This window comes from Pholis gunnellus, assembly GCF_910591455.1.
Source record: "Pholis gunnellus genome assembly, chromosome: 17".
Lineage (NCBI taxonomy): Eukaryota > Metazoa > Chordata > Actinopteri > Perciformes > Pholidae > Pholis > Pholis gunnellus.
In genome coordinates, this window is record NC_136544.1 from 12,283,555 (window position 1) to 12,304,354 (window position 20,800).

A 20,800-nucleotide genomic window follows, 5' to 3' on the forward strand; every position below is an offset into this window, starting at 1 on the left:
TTGGGGAAATAGATGTGACGATTTCCTCTCGAACTCAAACGATTAGTTGATTCGTTGATTCGTCCATTGACAGAAATTTAAGTCAACTATTTGATAATCGATTAATCGTTCCAGTCATTTTTCCAATAGTTTGGTTTACCGAATGTCTGCAAAATGAAAGGCATTCCCATCGGCCTCAGCTGTACTGTGTTTACATCTGATAGCAAACGTTAGCATGCTGACAAGCTAAACTTAGATGGCGAACAAGATGAACATCATACATGCTAGGCATGTCATTGCGAGCATTATGGCAAGCACGACCTCATAGAACTGCCAGCATGGCTGTAGACTTTTAGTCTTCTTCAAGCAAAAATGCCAATCATTCTCTGATTTGTGCTTCTCAAATGTGAGGAGTTGCTGTTATCCTACGTCCTATATATGATAGTAAACGGAATATCTTTGGGTTTTGGACCGACGTTTGAATAAAACGAGGGAATTTGAAGACACCGCATTAGGTTTAGGGAAATTTAAATCTCTGACATTCTGCAAATAAAATAATGATTAATAAATCAAGGAAATAATCTGCATATTAATTGAAAATAATCTTTAGTCGCATCCCTAATGTTCTCCACACACACACAGGGGAAGCTGTGGAAGTGTTGCAATGGTCTTACAGTGTAGATTAGTCTGATGTAATGGTCCTCTAGTTGCTCAATGAGGTGAAGGGCAGAGGGCACAAGGAAGTTCATACTTCGGAGCTGATTTATCCGTCTGAGACACTTCTGTTTACAGGCCAGGTGTGCAAATGGGCTACAGGGACTCGTCAGCCCAATTTGTACTGTAATGTTTGGTACAAAGCAATGATTTTACTCCTGCCATCATTCAGGCTGAATTTAATTTGACGGCAGGTTGTTTAACCTTTCGTGCAGCTAGCTCTCTGACCTGGGAAAGTGCACGTCCATTTGGCTGAGCCTCACTCTGCTGTGTGGTAGAGCAGATTGAAGCCGAGATCAGAGGAAAGTCTTCCTGAGACGGCGAGACAGGTGCAGGCGAGGAGAGCAGAGGGCTTAATCCTCTGGAGGAAAGAGGCGAGGCTTCATCAAAAGGGGTCAAAGTGAGGTGGAGACATGCAATATTGATGGAGAGAGGAGAGTGTGTCTAGTAGATGAGAGGAAGAGAGCGTTCATCCAGGTGTCTGACCACAAATTGACGCAGGGCCACACCTGCGGTTGTTTTTTTCTACACACTGAAGAACTCGTTTCTCGTTTAGGCACTGTCACTTATGATTTCTTGCTTTCATTTCCAGAATAAAGTCCTGAACATTGATGGAGTCAAGGTGAAGCTCCAGGTAAGAACTTACATTTATCCTGGCAATCATCAACAACTGCTCCTATACACTGTTTCTATAAGAGTTGTCGTCAAGAGAAAGGTGTCAGGCAACCCCTGTGGCATTGTAGCCACCTGTCAGATCCTGTTTCCAACACCACCACCTGTCTCCGAGATAAACCCCATGTTAGCTTTAGCATTGCCTGCTTTTTACGTGATCGCACAAGATGAAGAAAATATCTGTTCGTGGCCTTGTGGCCAATGATCTTGATGCAAAAAGCCTCTAAAAGAGAATTAGGATTTATTCATCTCCATGATGAACAACTCAGCATTGTTGTTTGTTTGATATGTTCTCACAGAGCTAGTAATTATGTGAATCATCCCTAATGATCTGAATTATGGGTTAATGGAGGCTGGTGGATCGGGCCTTCGCTCTGTATTGTATTCATTTGGGTTTAATTGGCTCAAAGTCAGTGTGCAGAACACCATGCAGCCTACAAATAGGGAGAGGGAGAGACATTTTTCTTCCAGTAATTGCCGTCCTTCGTTACTGCAACCTGGATCCGGGAGGGGGGGGGGGGGGGTTGGTTGCCCTGTGGGGGTAATCTGGAGACGGAGCCGGCAAGAAAGCTGACACGTCTCAGAGAGAGAAAAACGACGAGAAGGAAAAATCTACAAAAACAAGTAATATCTGCAGTCAACCTGCACAGGTCTGCTAGGGAGAAAATGTAAATGCTATAGACTGCTATAGACTGTGCTGCCTGATGAAAAAGAAGGACTTAATATAATGACCGAGACAGAGCTAAAGTGGAGATTAGGAATGTTAAATAATAATAAATACAATATGTCCTAACCTTAAATCTGAACTAATTAATATGTGTTATACTCTATAACTAATTAATCAAATGACTGTGTGTTATGTAAAAGAAGATGAATCACCTGATCTTGTAAAGTATTTTAGCATCTCTTAGCTGATTGTTTTGAGTTTACAACCTTCAACTTTAGTGTTTGTGTTCACTCTCTTCACTCTAATAATGGAAGAAACATATTAGACTTGCATTAACCAGGTGGAAGTAAACACGACTCTTACTGCTAATGTTGCTCTGTGTCTGCATTGGTAACTTTGCTCAAACGTTACCTGCATGGTTACCTTTTTTATTAAGGTTCATGTCTATGTTGTGTGGCCAGAAAGTGGCCAGAAAAAAAATCAGTGAATGCGGCTTCACGTGCAGATCTTTTTAGATGCTGAATTCATAATACAATGGACTATTCAATAGTCCTGCGTATCTAATTTCCATATTCCAGACTTTAATCGAATGGAGGGTTTCACAATGAGCTCCAGCGAAGATGGCTGAGCAAACAAGAGAGCTTATTAAAAAGATAGTAACTTCTTCCTCTAGTCAGTGATTACCTTTCTCTGTTATTCTCTGCAGATCTGGGACACAGCTGGACAGGAGCGCTTCCGCAGTGTCACTCATGCCTACTACCGTGACGCCCATGGTGAGACTCTCACACACATTTACACACACACAGGATTATCTTTTAAGTCAAACAATCTAAATGTGCTGTTACCCTTCAGATGCTTGACATGTACCCTAATATGCAGATTATGGCCTCATTAGAGTGCAGTTTCTTTCTTTTTTTTACAGCCTAATGCATGGATTGTAGATTACATGTTGTGGCAGTGTGGAGAGGAAGCTCTAAAATACATACATTGTTTACTCTTCCTGTGCACATAAAGGTACAATAAAAGTGAGTTTTTGGAGAATTCTTGTTTAGACTTGCTGCATTGCCATGAGAATATATGTTATATACTAGTGAGATGAGATTGTTCTCCTTCCCATGTGCAGTATTATCAAGCACTGAGGTTGTATAACTCTTCTCCTGGGGTGGAAGGACAACACATACCGGATGCATGGGACTCTTTGGTGATCCGTAATCAGTAATCACAGATGTGTCTGTCTTTTTCTTAATCATGATGCTATTGTTATCAGCCATGCAAGTTCATTTAGAAAGCTCTCAGTGGCAACACTCCATTGGTTTCTCACAAAGCTGGAAATCAAGGCAGAGCTGCTTTTAGTAAATTGGGCATAAACTCTAAGTGTTTCATTGAATAACAGCTTGAAATGAGATGAAATGTTCATAAAGGATTTCACATTTACACGCAGAGAATAGCTGTTCTTTTAGGGTGGCTCTGCTCTTTTCTTTTTTTGATACTTGACATTCACACAATTTAGTTTGTGTTTGTCGTATTATGTATGCAGAATGCATCACCAGCTTTGGTCTTTTAATCTCTGGGCAGTTGCGGATCCCTGTGTGATCAAAGGGAAGTTTTACCGTCTGCCTCGGTGTGTCCGTATAATCTATTTAGGTTTACGTGTGCACATGATTTATAAATCAGACACAGCCCTTCGCAGGAGTTCTGTGCGGCACATTTCTAATAACGTGGATGCGGTGAGGGGAGAAAATGTAGAACTTTGAGGAGCTTTGAGAAAGTCTGTTTGCTGCGGAGAAAAACCTGCGCCGAGTATAAAAGATCCTCGTCACGATTTCGCATCAGCTCATGTCCGTCCGTGCAACCATCCTTGCGGGAAGTAAAACCGAGGTTTAAATGATCTCTGTGTGTATTATCCTCATTATGCATGTCATGAGTTGGCGCTGAGCCTGCATAAATATAGCAGGATTTATTTGTCTCTGTCTCCGAGAAGAAGGAGACCCCTGGAGGACTTTTAGCAGGTCCAGTCTCAGGCACGATGCCAGGGAACATGCCTTCTCCTGAAAACCACATCACATGCACTATAGTACCATACTACCCACCTTGTACGATTAATGGGAGCTGAAGGGTCATGTAAATCAATGAACTTTGTGCCTATGGCAATACCACAGCAAAAAGCACTCATTATTTGAACACATGGAGGTACTGAGCCTATTTATGTCTTTCTCAAACTCCTGTTTCAGCACCAGACTGTCAGTGAGGTTTTGAAGTCTATGAAGTGTTTTTCAAAAGGCTATGCTGCTTTGGTTTCCGCAGCTTTCAGTACGTTGTTCAAACAAAAGCACTGCATTGTGATCTGCCTGCTTACCTTTACAATGTGTGTAGACTTAACTGTTATTCTCTCTGTGCTTTCCGTGAACTCTGAAAAACAAACTCAAGTTTCTTTCGGCAAAGTCTACTTTTGTCCTTCATTCTATCCCCACCGTGAACTAATCGTGTAACGAAAGCAGTTGTTGCAGGTTTAGGGTAAGCCACAGTGACTTTAGACTATTTATAAACTAATGACAGTGACATTAGGACACACTGAAGGATTTGCAGATTGAACAAGTTTATTTTGCACAAAGTATAGAGAAAGGGAACATTTTGAGGCTGACCTTTACAGACAAAAGTGCGTTGATAATAGAAAACACCTTTCTGGAAATAATGTGTATTGCAGCTGGCAGAAAGGCATGCATGAATACAAACACACACACTTTAGAAAAAGCAATTTATGATTTCCGGTGTCCTGACTTCAACTATTCAACTCTAGCTGATAGCAAAACAGTGAGAAACACCTCCAGGACAAGTCTCGCAGAACTCGTCTTCATTACTTAGCTGTAATGAAGCTGTTCATTTCTCCTGGATTGCCTCCTTTACAAGCTGCACAGTCCCTCGCTGCCTCCCAAATACCTGCACTCCCTGAGCCAACTGCTCCGTAGACGGATAGAGAGACTTGCACTGAGGCATCTTTGCAGTATAAAAGGGCTCGTTCACTCATATTTTCACATTTTTGTGTCATTCATGTTAAACTGAATGAACAAAAGTTACATATATACTATTACACATATGTATTTGCTTGCCAGATTAAGGCAGTCTCATATCTGTTACGCTTCGATGTTAAAAAAAAAATGCCACTGGCACAGCGATACCTAAAGAATGTGTGATGATGGGGAAAATTCAAAAAAGAATTGCATCTTTCCCTCGAGACTGTGACGAATAAATGTCACGGAAATGCTAAATACTCACCTGTGAATATTTCGTATCAAAACTATCTGTTAGCAGACGAGTCCTTTACATGGTATTGAATTAAATGCAGATGGAATCGCTTCTTTAAATACATTTAGCTACAACACTATCAGATAGACATCTAGTGTAGAAACTGTTCCCTAATGGTGTATACTCTGTTTAGCAGCGACTTGTCTTTAAACTGGCATATAGCATCCTATTTGCAGTCTTTTTTCACCGCCTGAAGTCTGAAGTCTGGTCTGTCTGGTCTGTCTGGTCTGGCTGATTGTGATGCAGGACTTGGTCAGGTCCGAGAGATGAACTCTAATTAATCAGCCTCGGGCACTAAGTAAAAATGAACTTTTACATTTTCATTTAATTTGAAAGGAAGTTCAGACATCCAGGTGAAAGATTGAATTAAACACTTTATTTCACCAAACCTCTTAACAATATAAAATGATTTGCAGTCAATGAATTTTGAAACGATACACTTAAACTTTTCTGTTTTTTTCTTTAGCTTTGCTTCTGCTGTATGACGTCACGAACAAAACATCCTTTGATAACATACAGGTAAGTAACACTTTGTGGATCTTAGTTTGTTCTATTAAATAATTGTAAAGTCGTTATAACTACTTTGTAACATCCCAAATGTTTTGTGTCAGATCCAGAAATCTCTGTCAATGTTGTTCTTACCTACAAGAACAGATATTGCTATTATTTCATACACATGTGCAAATGTAACGCCTGACATGGCAATTTGTAATTAAACTAAATAAACATTCCTTTTACATTATATTCATTGATTGAAAACTGTGGGTAGATCACGACCTCAGCTATTGTCACCAAAGGCTCAGTAACATCTGATAAATCAATGAATGGATGAATGGTACGGCTTCGTAATGCCCAAATGCTGAGCTTCATGGTCAGTGTCGTTTTTGGCAACATCATTATCCCACATTTTTATCAAGTCAGTCTGTATGACAGATAGTTGAACAAGCAGTGATCTGAAGGAAAAGGGGGAGAAAAGAAATATCAGAACAAATGGGAACAAGAGGAATGGGGGCGGTAGAGTGTGTCATTCTGTCTGTGGACCACAGGGACTAATCAATGCTCCTCCAGCATCTCCATCCCTCTATAGCAATATGCCAAAAATACCCGGATGTCCTACTGCATCTGGTCGCATTTTGCAGAATGCAAGGCCGCATGCATTACTGGCTATTCTGACGCACAATCCTCTGTGCTGCTGATATATGAGCAAGAGATTTAAAGATTCAATTTGATGTCCCAATTGAATGCATACTGCATGTGAGAGTCCGTACTTTGTAACCACAGCTGCAGTATGTACTAAAAGGAAATGTAAAAGAAATTGAGTGCAGCTTCAGATGGTGAAAATGAATTGGCATGGCTGCTCTCCCTCTTAGAATCAAATATTAGAAGTCAGAGCCAGCAACATGTATGAATTTTTAAATCCTACCTAGACCGAATGTGTTATGTCTGCCCTCTCTGCTGTACCTCCTCTGCTCTTGTTTTTCCTAGTGCACCTAAAGTTTATTAGAGAGGAATGGCTTTTATTAAGCACTTGAGTTGAGTTTAGTTGTATTTCTTTTTAGTCACTGCTGGGTCATTTGTTGTCTGCATTTTGAAGCATCCAACTGTTATGGAACAGTGTGCAGCCACACTTCAGCTAACAGAGACCGGCTCCAGTCCTGAGGAGGGTGTCCCGGTCAATAGCAGTAAGATGAGTGAGGGAGGAAACCGTCATGGATAGAACATGTATACTAGACACAGAAAGGTCCCAGTGGGGTCCACTGAGTGCTGACCACTGTGGCGCCTGTCCTGCTAGTTGGCACGGACTGTTACATGTTGTGGCTGCATTCACTCTGACAACAGGTTATATGATGAAGGATGAAACTCATTAGAATCACCTGAGCACTCATGCAAAGGAAACCATTCATTAGCACACAGGAGAGGATTTAATTTCCTACACGACCAGATGGATACACAGCTTCATCTACTAAAGGTCAACGTGCTTATATAAAAGATGTAAAAGCTGTTGTTTGATGCAGTGTGTCCTGCAGAACACAGCGGCTTACAAATCAAATCGCAGTCTAGTCGTGGCCACCCAAACATATTCAATTTATTGATTCAGCTAATTAAAAGAAAATGAAAATTCAATACAAGAGGGCAGATGGCAAACCTGACACAAGAACTTTCATACATTTTTGTCATATATTACCGTAATTATGTGCATATAGAGAGCAAAAGAGCATTACGGTATGCATTTCCTGCTAAAATTGCCTTTTATTGTAAGTAAGTTTCTGCTCCCTTAAGTACCTTTTTTGTTTTGTTCATCCACATCGATTCTTAAGTAAACTGTGACAACAAACAAACTGATAACACCTTGAAGCAAGAGATTAAATACAAATAAATACAGCAACACAGGGAGGCAGGATTTCGCTTTTGTGTGATTCTTTGTGGAGAGACTACATTTTACTACATTTTACAGATCTGATGATTCAATCAACTGATCAATTAGTTGACTAAATCAACGAATGAGTGTTAGTTTACTAAGAATTTCTTTGGTCGATGACGGCCGTAGTTTTTAGTCTCCCAGAGATATCTTTCTTCAGACACACAGTTCGACAAACCCTCCCCTCCCCTGCTTGGCTTTCCCTGCTCTCTTTTTCACCTCCACATCCACATTCAGTCAATGTCTATTACAGCGGGGAGGTATGCTGGCGGTGAGCTACAGATGTCTGCCGGCACACCGCTGCCTAACGAGCACTAACTCATGTTAATGAAGGTTAATGGTGATGAATGCCACTGATGGAGAGGGAGAAGCAAGAGAGGCAAATCATTCTCTACTCAGACATGCTTCCCTCTGCAGTGTATTATTGTCTCCCTGTAGGGGACATTTATAGGCAAGCAAAGCATTAATGTCAAAGGAGCTGTCCATCATCTCAGTGAGAAAAACGTAACACTTAAAGAGACAAAACAATGCATCTTATGGTCTGACTTGCTACATCTGAAACATAAACTACTGTCATTTGGATAGTATAATTGTGGTGGTTTAAAGATTAAAGTGTATTTTCCTTGAATCTGCAGATCAGAATGAGTTTTCTTTCGTTTGTGAGCATGCATTTCAAGCTTCAGCTTACATCAGAGGCTGTTCGTAACAGTCATATGAATCATTTTGTAATGATTTTTAAAGTCAATGACAAACGACATATTTTGCTGCTTAGTTTTATAAAACTCGCTGAACTGCTGACGTGTCCTTGAGCCAAGAAACCAGCGCCTGCCGTGCTGTTTTGTAGCTCGACCTTTTGAAATCCCCACAGCCGTTTTCATCAGCATTAAGTCACCGATCCAAGTGAAGCAGTCCCGTCAGACACAATCTTTCTGTTTCATATTGACTGTTAACAGATCAATAGCTCTGACCCGGATAAAAATTCATTCTCTATGAATACAATGAAATGATTCCTATTGAACAGTCTGGCTTTGATGCTGATTGTTATATGATCTATTACTTTACAGCTGCAATTGCTCTTACATCTGCCTGTGTTTGTGTCTGCCCGTGCTGATGCCTGGATGCTTGATGATGCTTATGTGTCTGTGTTGTAGAAACCCAATAAAAGAGAAAATGAGAGAGATGAAACCTTCATTCATCTGTCTCCGTCTGTCTCCGGGGGCCATGGACTGGCATCAAATGACATGGCCGCCTGCCTACCTCCATAGCTGTTGGTTAAATATCATGGCACCGCCGCGCCAGATGGTGATGAGAGAAAGTGTCAGTAAATAATGCAGCGATATGAATTCAAATAGTATTCATTTATAATCATCTGAGACTCTGTCGTTTAAGAAGTGAACCGTGTTGTACAAGTGTTGCGTGAAGAAGCACATCGTGGGTTATTTTGCAGCGTCAGGTTCTATGAAAGTTAGTGAGGGCGCAACCGGGGTGATCCTCATTCATCCCCTTCTTCCTCACCTGTAATTGTGTCTTCTGTGTGGAACATTATTAGTCTGTGAGCTCCACTGCTTCAGTAGATGACTGCCTGCCCTTGACTGGAGGCACATATGATGCACATATGATGCAGCCAGCGGAGCGTAGTCCCGCAGAGGCAAAGTGTCGGTGTTCAGCTGCTTTCTGTGGATATTTCCATTTATTTCAATGTCAAAAACAGATGGGACGCTGCGAACACACACTCAAAACACAGCGAGATGAATGAAGATGTCCTATGAGCTGCCTGCTTTTTGTTGTCGTTGTTGGAGCAATTCAATTTCCCAGAAGGAATAAAATAAGTGAAATACCTTAGTGGATGTATCGATGTTGAAGTTGTATGTCTATGGAAATAACTTCAGTATAGATGAGGAAAGAAAAGTAGAATCTACTCTTTTTTTCATCCTTGTTGCACATTTATTTGACCTCTTAGTTGTAGGGGGGGTGTGGAAAAGGGAAGGCCATCATCTTGCTGCTCTTTGTTACACAACACATCATTTCTGCCTGATCACCAAGAAAAGTGCCTTTTATGTTCCTCTTGAGTTTATTGCAACTCTGCAGAAGGAAGCTCTTTACCTGGGAAGGGGCTGACAAAGGTCAAAGCCGTTCAAACGCTCTCAGAAAGACACAGTCGGCAAATCATATTTCCATTCTATCTCTTCTTTCGCCATCAAAAAGCACCTTGAACTATCGAGAGAGAAAAAACAGACCGCTTTTCAGAAATGAAAGTGCCTGACCGCCCCTTCAGCTTTCTGAACTGTCTGCAACTTTAATACAGTGTCATGGAAACGTATTTGCCCCCTTCCTCATTGTTTCTAGATATTCTATATTTGTCCGACCCTCAAAAAAATGAATATAAGACAAAGACGACCTGATTTAACATAAAATACAGTGATACGAAATGAAGGTTTAGGAGTGGAATAGTCAACGTCCTGACTTCAATCCAGTTGAGATGCTGTGATAGGACCTTAAGCTGTTAGTTAATGCAATCCATGGCTGAATTAAAGCAATTATGCAAAGAAGAGCGCCACTAAAGTCCTTCAGTCATCAGAAGTGTTTGGTGTCGGTTGTTGCAGCCTAAGGTGAAACAACTAGTTATTAAGTTCAGGGGGGCGATTACTTTTTCACATGGGTGAAATATGTGTTGGAAAACGTTTTTCCTTCTATAAATTAAATACTCCGGTTGTCTTTGTCTTATATTTAATTTAGTTTGAAGATCTGGAAGAATTAACTGCAAAACTAGAATAAATCACAAAAGGGGCACTTTGTTTTAAAGATTGTCCAAGAGGGACAGGCATCTATTAGTTCTATTGTTTGCACTCTTATTAACCGAAAATGTATTTACTGTACTGATGGTGTTTGTCGTGTCTGAAAAGAAGAAATATTCAGCGCTAGACAGTTTGTAAAAAATGTATTTTTGGGATTGCCTTGGGGACAGAGTTTTGGATCTATAAAGACATATTCTGCATGAAGAGAGTATTTTCTGCCTCAGGAAAAAAAGAAATTGCAATGCAGGTTTAAACTTTTCCCCCCCTCATAACTTTATATACAAAGTTACTTTTACTTTGTCATTTTCCCCAAAAACCTTTCTCATGTGAACCAGATTTGTCAGATGATCTTCATCCAAACCTCGTGTTGTTTTTGTTTTTCTACCATCTTTACAGTTTGTCACAGCAACTGTATTTGTGTCGACCATTTGTTCAAAGACAATTATTGTTAAACTTTCACTGAAACACCCACGAGACACACATTAGTCCACACACAAAATCCAGCGCAATTACAAAAGCTCAATGTTTTTCTGCCATTCTCCATCTCTTTTGTTTTATCTCTAACTGGCAACAGCAAATGCAGAGACATTATCGTTTTTTCGTTAATCTGGCTTTTTCATCGCATTCCTGCAATCGTTTGATCATTCAGCTAGACGGATCTTATAGCTTCTGTTTGAAATAAAAAGGGTGTTAAAATGGATTTAAATTATGCAAGCGGAATAGTAAGTGGCCACTAAAAACAAACTGTACTCATTCCAAACTCATCAAATACCGCAGCATGATCAGTGCCTCTTGGCTTCGGATACCAATGCACGGGGCTCCCTTAATCCTCGGTTATGCTTTCCGCCGCGAGCTGAAGCGGAATCGTGACAAGATAGATGGATAGTTACTTTATTAATCCCGAAAGGGGATTTTTTTTCGCTACAGCAGAATTTATGGTACAGGTAAAGCAATAAAAACTAAAGAGTCATAGTCGTGTCAAACTTTTGGATCTATTATACTCCGTGCAGGTTTCTTTCAGTTACTACTCGCTGCAAACTAATAGTCTCCCAAACTGTGTATGTGGGGCAGTGCATCGCAAACTCAGCCTATAGCACGGTTTATGGTTTTAGCATGGTTTCTGCCGACCGAAGTTTGCAGTGAGGAATTAATTGTTCTAATGGACTACATTTACCAGCAACACTGATTGGACATCCACTGAAAAGTTGCCAAATTTTCCCTTTTAATGACTAATTATCGTCAAAACTGATGACATTACTTTTGTTTTGTGCCAATTATCAAACCTTAGCTAATGCCAACATGCTAAACAAGTATAGTGAATGTGGTAAACATTTGACCTGCTTAGCATCAACATTGTAGCGTTCTATCTGGTGACTTAAAAATGTTTGAGTTTTCTTTAAAACAGTCATCGTGGGCTCTGGAATGAACCTTGTGCAGTCCAACAAGAGAGCAGAGTAAAGTAGCAAAGACAAAGGGAGATGACGGTTTTCTGTCTGTTTGGGCCAGTGGCCGGACAGTAGAACCAGGAAATTTAAGTTTACGTAAAGGTTTGATGCCTACTGCCTTGCACGTATGTGCTTGCACTGCACAGCTTATTGCAGCAGAATCCACTTGGTGTCAGTTGTGTTAATACGCCTGCAGCATGTCAAGACATTAGTAGAGGATCTAAAATGTTGCTGGGTTCATCAAAGCAGAAGAAGACACAATGGATCAAAGTAGTGGTTTCTCGGCAGAGGTCACTCTCCTCCTGCACGAGGTGACTGTATCAATATCTCAAAGTCAGGAAGTTCATATCTGGCTTCAGGGGTTTTCTGAGCGTCTTTACACTTGTTTTTGTCTCTTTTTGTATTATGATGACCTTTATCCTCTTAGATTAAAAATGTAACACAGCATTTGTCAAGAGAGACAATGAATGCACTTGATATGAACAGAACGTTTTTTACCCACTAAGCAGTGAAGCTTCTTTAGACTCATATTTTAAAGAGGAATCGGGCTGACAAGATATCCCCACACCACCCTCTGACACACAATGTCTCTGGAAACAATTGGCACAGATGCCACCGAGCACATCATGATAATGAGGACTGTGTATGTTCACACAATCTCAGAAATTGGCACACGCCTAACACACTAGCACATTCCTGTCTTGAGGTTAGACGGTTCGTGGATCAATTTATTTTTATGAAAATGTGGCAAAGTGATATATTTGCAGGTTAATGATTTCTGTGGGGGGGGGGGGGGGGGTTCTGCAGCTTTGAGACCTTTTATAAACCCGCTCACACTGAATCTCCATTTTACTGGCACTTGACATTTCACCCCCTCCATTCTTCTCCCTTTGTAATAGACTGAAAACCTTAAATTATTGATTTCCTCTTTTGTCTTCAGACATTCATAATTTGGATAAATAGAAATCCATTCATACGGTGGAGTGCTAACTGGCACTGGCAGGGCTTTTTAACCGATTTCATTTACCTCTTGATTTGCAACAAATGAAACACGTAATTGGTCCTTTTGCTTTTCTCAGTGTCATGAACGTTGTTTAGACACACACAAGGTAGGTAAAGATTTGCTAAATCAAAGGCACATTATACTAAATTGACTTATTAAATGAAGTAAGTACATTGCAGAACACAATCAAAGTTTCATTTTGTTTATTCTATCCCCTAAGACCGAGATGTTCTAAAATACCAAGTATATTCTTACCAGTCTTCATAATAATAAATGCGTTAATCAGTATATTGCTAAGAAATACTTTAACTAAATCTTAAAGAAATGAAAAACTGGAGGAAAAAAATATTGTGTTTCCATGCATTTCCAAAAACCTGTAATATACATCTGAATATAATATATTGAGCAAAAACTAAATCACTCATGTACTATACATGTTTAGCAAGAGTACAGAAAACAAAAAAAGTGTTAGTTTAGTTAGTTCAGTGCTGTTAAAACTATGGAAACACAATTCGGGTATTCTCCACAAAGCTATTCCTTGTTACAGCATGTTATTTTTTACATGTATGCACATAGAGATCTTTAGCCTTAACGGTTTCACTTGAACCAGAAGAGTCAGATATGTTCATATTGCTTTCTTGTACTGTGGTTTCAGAGCAACTTGGAAACCCAGGCATTGTTGTAATATCTTTTTTGGCTTTTCTCCAAAGAGAAGGACTTCATCTGCAAATGCTATGAGTTGACCTTGTTTCATCCTCAGCTCACCGGTAATTTGTCTTCCTTTGGCAACGTGTACTTCTTTTGTCATTGTGCTCTTTGCTCAGAGGGTCGAGCTAAATCACATTAATACCTGTAAAGATATTAAAGTTTTCCTTGAAGCAAAGCATTCATTTTATTCACTTGAAACCTGCTTGTCAGAGAAAATGTTTAATATTTGCCTCTAGTTTCAAGTGTTTTCAGCCACAGAGTTGGTTTAATGTAAAGAAACAGTCACTGCCATTTTCAGGCATTATTACTCTTTCTGTGAAATGATTACATTATTAAAGGTTTATTTTCTCAGGACGGTGTAAACTGCTCACTGACTAAAGAAAGCATCGAGAGAAGAGAGGATGGTTCCTCTATACACGTCTCACTCTCACGCTATCAAAGCACGTCAGTCACCCAGACATGTCTCACACCCGTGGTCGCCAGGCAGATAGACGCGGCAGCTGCTCCGTTATAAACTTAAAAGCCTTCCTCTTCCCTGTCAGGCCACAGCAAATCAGCTTACAGGATGGAGGGTTTTGTTTTTCTGTTACTTTTTTATATTTTTTTATATTCTAACACAGGAGGGACTTGATGTGTTTTTATTAGAGATATTGTGTGTGCCTGTTTTTTGCAGAAGAAAACACTCAAAAGTACTTCCACAAATGTCAACAAGCTGATTTGAAAATGAATAATAAATCCAATATTGATTTGTTTCTGTGTGCCTGGTAGTGTACCTGCATGAATGTGGATACACAGCCCAGAGAGTGACGGGATTCCTCTGTGTCTTCCTTTGTGTGTCAGACAGTGACACTGTATCACTCCGTTTAGCTCAGCTGCTGCCTCCCTGAGCTTATACCTCCTCTCAGGGGATAAGTCCTACTTTCTCCCTGTGCTCCTCTGGGTTGGCTCAGTCAGACTCTGTCTGTTGTTAGGAGCCGACTCGACTGTTGGTGTAATACTCAGATCAAAGGTTGGCAAGAATAGCATTGTCACCCACAGCAAAATCTGCTTTGACAAAAGTGCAAACGGAGGGAAAGTTGGGTCATGTGGAAAGACACTCAGAGGCTCCCTGAGGAATTTTAGTAACATTCATTATTGTGCTCAGCAAAGTATGACCTGAGTTTTAATAGGATGCAAAGATATCGATACTGTATATGGTATAAGAAATGCATGTTCTTTGTCAGTGACTAGAAGACATCGGTGGAATTCAAGGACAAATCATTCAGAATATTCTGGTAATGTTGGCGATATTTCTTTGTTTTGACTGACATATGGCTACAAAATCACTAGATTTCATTTTCACAATAACTCATAACAAGGTGACCTGATACAAAACATTTAGATTCAAACTATCCAATCAACGAGTAAATAAGCGAGACTACAGATTTGACTAAGACCTGATGCTATACGCAACAGATCTTTAAATTGTGCTCAGAACACATGGTTTGTTGCAGTAACGAGAGTAAATATAATTCATAATTATTTAGGAAAAAGAATACAAAATGTAGGACACAGCCCTGCTTTTTCATCTCAGTGACAACACAAGGCACCATCAGAAGAAACTCTCATCGCTCTGCCAGTGACAACTATGTCACAACGCAGCTGTCAGCAGGTGTCTACCTGGGCTTTTATCTTCCTTCCACTCTGATACAGACCCTTTGGTCTTTGTCTTGTCTCTCACTGTCACTGTCTGTCTCTCCATCTCACTGCCTTATGCCACACCTCTCTGTCTCTCTGTCACATCTCTGGCTTTGTCTCTCCCTCTGTCACATCGGTCTCCCTGCCATTGTTATCTCTATCTTCTACAGCGGAGCCTTTAGCTTTTTGACTTTTTGACATATTTTAGAGCAATTGGGTACTAATTACCTCTCTCTTTTTGTTAACTGAACAGGTTATGTGGGTACTTTGTAAAAACTTTAAAACTGACATTATAATGCACCAGAGTGCTAGACCACTGGAACAGAAACCATAGGTGAATCATGAAAATGCTTTTCACGCCCTTACAAACAAACTTCCAGCTGCATCATATCGACAACACTATTTAACAACTTGCCAGGGCAATGAGCAGAGAAATGGATTACCTGCTCTTCCACCGTGTCACATTGTCACTCACACGTTTGACCAGAGTCTTTTAATAAAAGATGAAGATATTAGACTACGTTCACACTGCAAGCGTTTGTTGTCTTTTTGTCTGGCTGTTCACATTATTCTTTAAATGTAGCAGATATCAGATTCCAGTGTGAAACTGGTCACGGTCCTAAACTGAACCGCATGTGCAAAAGAACAATAACAAAGACGTGGCGCGCAGCACGCTGGCATCAAGACGTAAACGTTGAGGCCACTGAAGTCAGCATTTACGGTTTCGCTTATGAGTTGATGTGAAATGGAGGCCAAACGGTTAACCTGGCTGAGCACCATGTGAATGATGGGAAACATCGACAAAAATCTGAATTATGCATAAAGCAGGTTATTATTCACATGCAAAATGTTGAGGAGCACTGGTGATGCAAATTCAAACAACCCAACCTAATCTTGTCTCAGCTATCCCGTAAATGTAGAGGGCTTGGCCGGACCTTTCTCTGGACGTCTTTAAATGTCCCTCTCACTCGGCCCTCCACTCCTCACTGGTGAAGAACCTCAGGGCGACTGCCTGGTCGCCCAAACAACCAAACCTCTCCGACCTCATTAAATCCAAAGCACATCAAATTGCAAAGGTTATTCAGCAATGATTTCTAAGCAACACGATATGATTGGTTAGAGGACAAAAGACAAAATGCAGAATAGTCTGAAAATAACTCTAATATACAGATGTTTTATTTAAAAGCTCCTGTGTGTGTGAGCGATGGCCATTCAATGCGAATCATGCGAGCGGCCATGCATCGTTCTGTTGGATTTGGAGTTGATGGGAGAAGCATTACCTTCTGTTCATGATAAATATTCCAATTGACACATGCATCTCATCTCCTGTTCTTTAACATGACCTTTGGCTTGACGTGATCCCGGTGAAATCCTTTTACAAACAGAGTCATTCATTAATTACAAGGGAGCGGTCAGAGGAGAATCGGCTCTGGAGTAGGACTGCTTAAGGAAAGGCGGATTGATCACCTGCCAGTTAGAAATACAATGTGGAGTAATTCACAATTAAGCTCCGTGCTGAGATGAGGGATATTGTTTCAGCAGGAGGGGTTTGCGGGTGTCTGTCGGAGCTGATTAAATTCACTAGCCCTGAATGGATGGTTCAGGTGCTGTCGGAGCTCATACTGTCAAGTGTTTGTTCACCTGCAAAGCTATATCTTTCTCCTGTGTACTTACTGTAGTTAGGGCAGGAAGGAGCAGACAGTGTTGATTAAACTGTTTGTTACACTTCCTCTTCCTCTCACAGTATGTCTCTTTCTCACATACTTTTATGCCTCTTATCTCTTTGTCCTTGCCTCAGTTTTTCCTGTTCATGTTCTTTTTTTTTGTACCCATGTTCATCTTCTAAATACCACAGTTGCTGTCACTTTCCTCTTCCTCGTTATTCTTATTTGATTTTGTGCTCAGACTTGTCCTCGACAAGTCCCAGACGAGAAGTTCTCTTCCCGAAGCACTTTTTATATTTCTTGATTCTTGTCTCATACCTCAGGTTGTTCCTTCTTTAGGTTGTTACACTCATAATGTCCTCCTACTTGTCTAACAGCTTCTCTTCTCCCTCTCTTGTCTCCTTGTCCTGTGTTGTTACCAGGCATGGTTGACTGAGATCCATGAGTACGCCCAACAAGATGTGGTGCTCATGCTGCTTGGAAACAAGGCAAGGCATTGTGTTAATGAAACAAAAAATATACTAGAATATTTATAGATTTATTATTTATATTTATATATTAGAGGTCGACCGCTATTGGATATTTAAAGGCCCATATAACAGCGGTAGATTGGAGCAAGAAAAAGCCAATAGCCAATTAATCAGCTGACATGACGTGCTTTACTTCCATAGGCTACTTTTGCACACGCCATTTTTAGTTCATCTGTTTGTTTTTTTGGGGTTTATTTTCAAAGTAACAGTTAAATCAGTGATTCTCAACTAGTGGGTCGCGACCCAAAAGTGGGTCGTGGACCCGTTTTGAGTGGGTCGCGGGCCTTTGCCTGAAAAAATAAAATCATGTGCCTTTATTTTGAAGGGGATTTTTATATTTTCGTCTTCAGTTAGAACTAATGGGCTTTAGGCTGAGTGACACAGTCAGGATAGGGAAAGTAGTGACTAACGCTCTATTGATTACAGCCTGACAAAACAATGTAGAATATTAGCAGCCTTATTCTTTTAAGATGTTTGGATTCCTGTATTATCTTTAAAAAGGACAAAACTTATTTTCATGCTCCTCAATGTGAGGTATCCCAAAAATATATTGTTTTTATATCTCTTCCAACACTCAGTTGCTTTATTGGCATCACTAACAATATCCAGCTCTAATACACACATGCACAACATCAAGCGCTGTATATGTTAATTAAAGCTTCAACTTCATTCAGAAATAATTTACCAAACCAACTTGAAGCTCAGTCAGTTAATTATTGTTGACTTTCTGCCTCATAATATTTAATTGAAGGACAATTATTCTTGTTGCTTTCAAGCACACAAACATCTGACAATATCTCAACCTGCTAATTTGCTAATATTAGTGTTACACACTTTTTCTATAACTGCCATTCACATCCCTTCTTCTGAACAGAGAACAGATGTCTCTGCCTTTGAGCTCTGTCTTGTTTCAGTCCCCCACACTCCTCATCAGCGCTTAATTAGCATCCCGAGAGTCAATCTTGACTCATTAGCTGCCATCAGACGTGAACACCAGGGAAGGCTTGTATGAAAACTGTGGACAAATAGCGAGCAGATCTGTAAATCGCGTGGGTGGATGTTGTGGTTTAAAGACCGATGTTGGTGCACGATGTGCGCGTGTGTGACCTTGTTTTTCCCGTCTCACCAGGCTGATGCCACTCATGAGAGGGTGGTGAAGAGAGAAGATGGGGAGAGGCTTGCAAAGGTGAATTATTGAAAATGTACTAAAAACATGGCCACAACTTTCAGTGTCCAGATGCTACAGCTGCGAACCAAAAAATTTTCAACGCATTTTTTAATTCTAGGAAGATCAAGGCCTCGTATGTGACCCATGATTTCTCCTTTCATGTCATTTTCCATCAGTATTTGTATGGCTGATTGAATGTTTTTGACAGATGGGAAGATTTTGAGTATTACAGAAAGATGACAGATTTTCTAGATCTTTCTTTGTGCTCTATGAGGACAATGTACCACCTGCAAACAAAAAAGATAGATAAGACACAGAAAGGCCAGACAGCTCAGATTTGCCCCCCTCTAGAACCAATTAACATTTTATAATGAAGATGTATTGTATAGATTCCTGCCTTCCGTGTCATCATGTATAGTTGTATGACCTTCTGCAGAACATTCATTCCCCATGTCAGTCAGTTTCATATTCCTGTTGGCTACAAATACAACCACAATGTTTTCTTTTTATAAATCTCCCTGACTGTTGTTGCTTTGTAGCACGGCACACCAAACAAATGGCAGCCAGCCAAACGATTCTCCCCAGAAGTGGGAGCACTAAACTGCCACTATGTAACTTAAGACTCAGTCTGGGAGGGGGGGGGGGAAATCAGTTATCATCACCGTGGGCTGAGACAAATTCCCCTGCAGAGGAAAAGCTGGGAGACAAATTCATCACAGCTGTGCTGGATGAAGAATATAGTTCACTATTGTGCTATAAAGTTCTGCTGTACATTTCTATTTCATTAGTCAACAGCCTTTATTCAAGTTTGTGTAGCATACCTTGCAGGCAGCAGCACGTTGAAAAGTGTTAAATTACCATGGATGCCTTCTGGGCAAAAAACGATCTCCAATAATTGTCGTAACTTTGACTCTGCAGGAGTTCGGAGTTCCCTTCATGGAGACCAGCGCCAGGTCTGGTCTAAATGTAGAGCTGGCTTTCACTGCTGTGGCTAAGTGAGTATCATTCTCTCTGCAAGTGTTGTGGATCAGCCTGATTGTGTCTTCTTAATCTAAGAAATATTGGAATATTAAACCATGAAGAAGATTATGTGACGGCACTTCACTGGCATAAAGAATTGTTAAGATGTAAAAGTTTATTTTGGACCTTGTGGATAGTTTAACCAAAACCTCCTAATTTAAGGTGAACTTGCTAGCTGTTATAATGGAGGAATAATAATGAATAATAATGTGTCTGATAAATCTATGAATATGCAAATATTTGTTTTCATTTCAACGGTTTTAGTAGTTTTAGTTTAAATTATCTCCTGCTTCACTGTAAAGTCGATTATCAGTATATGTACGCTCTGTATGTACTTTATCGAAAATACAATACGTGATGTTATGAATGAAAATGTTTGGAGTATCTTAAGACGAACTGATCATTTGCAGTGTTTATGTTGTTCAACCTCATTTTACCTTTGTCTCAGGGAGCTGAAGCACCGGTCTACGAAGGAGCCCAGTGAGAAGTTTAAGCTCCAGGAGTACGTAAACAAGGAGATGAAGAGCACAAGCTGCTGCAGGTCTTAGAGTCTGCCCTTGACATTTTGTGTGTGTGTGTGTGTGTGTGTGTGTGTAGGTGGGTGTGTGTGTGTGTGTGTGACTTATGTTCATACCGTATGTGTTCATATCTGGCGAGATTAAAGATGAGGAGTCGGCTCCAGCGAGGTATAAATATTTTTGCCGTTTTGTTTCTACCCTCTCAAAGCCTCCCTGTCTCGGTCCACACACCCTCTCTCTGTTGTCCTGCACTCATCTCGCTGCCCTACTCTATTCCATATGTCCTGCTTGTCCTCATCCACCTCCTTCTGCAGCTGTGAATGTAGCCCCAGGTTATGGTTTGCGAAAGACAGTTAGACACTCCACACATTAACCTATTAATGGTTTTCATTCATTTCTTCCATTACTGTAGCCGCATGATATTTTAAACCCAAGCATCGAATCGGAAACCTACCTTTGCATTACCTTGTGTGGTTATGTTATTGTGCTGGGATGCTCTCGCACCAGAATTTATGTTT

The 20,800-nt window shown here is 40.4% G+C and overlaps 1 protein-coding gene across 1 annotated transcript in view; it reads left to right on the top strand.

The window, feature by feature from the left end:
• The window catches only part of LOC306708902 (ras-related protein Rab-26-like), a gene marked incomplete at both ends in the record, with an annotated part of 35,279 nt that extends 14,967 nt beyond the window's left edge, over positions 1 to 20,312 (top strand). The window contains 7 exons of the mRNA XM_079176866.1: positions 1,286 to 1,327; positions 2,739 to 2,805; positions 5,802 to 5,854; positions 17,469 to 17,534; positions 18,706 to 18,762; positions 19,663 to 19,739; positions 20,213 to 20,312. Coding sequence (XP_079032992.1) covers positions 1,286 to 1,327; positions 2,739 to 2,805; positions 5,802 to 5,854; positions 17,469 to 17,534; positions 18,706 to 18,762; positions 19,663 to 19,739; positions 20,213 to 20,312 — 462 coding nt within the window. The remainder of the gene's footprint in view (positions 1 to 1,285; positions 1,328 to 2,738; positions 2,806 to 5,801; positions 5,855 to 17,468; positions 17,535 to 18,705; positions 18,763 to 19,662; positions 19,740 to 20,212) is intronic.
• Between the last annotated feature and the right edge of the window lie 488 nt (positions 20,313 to 20,800).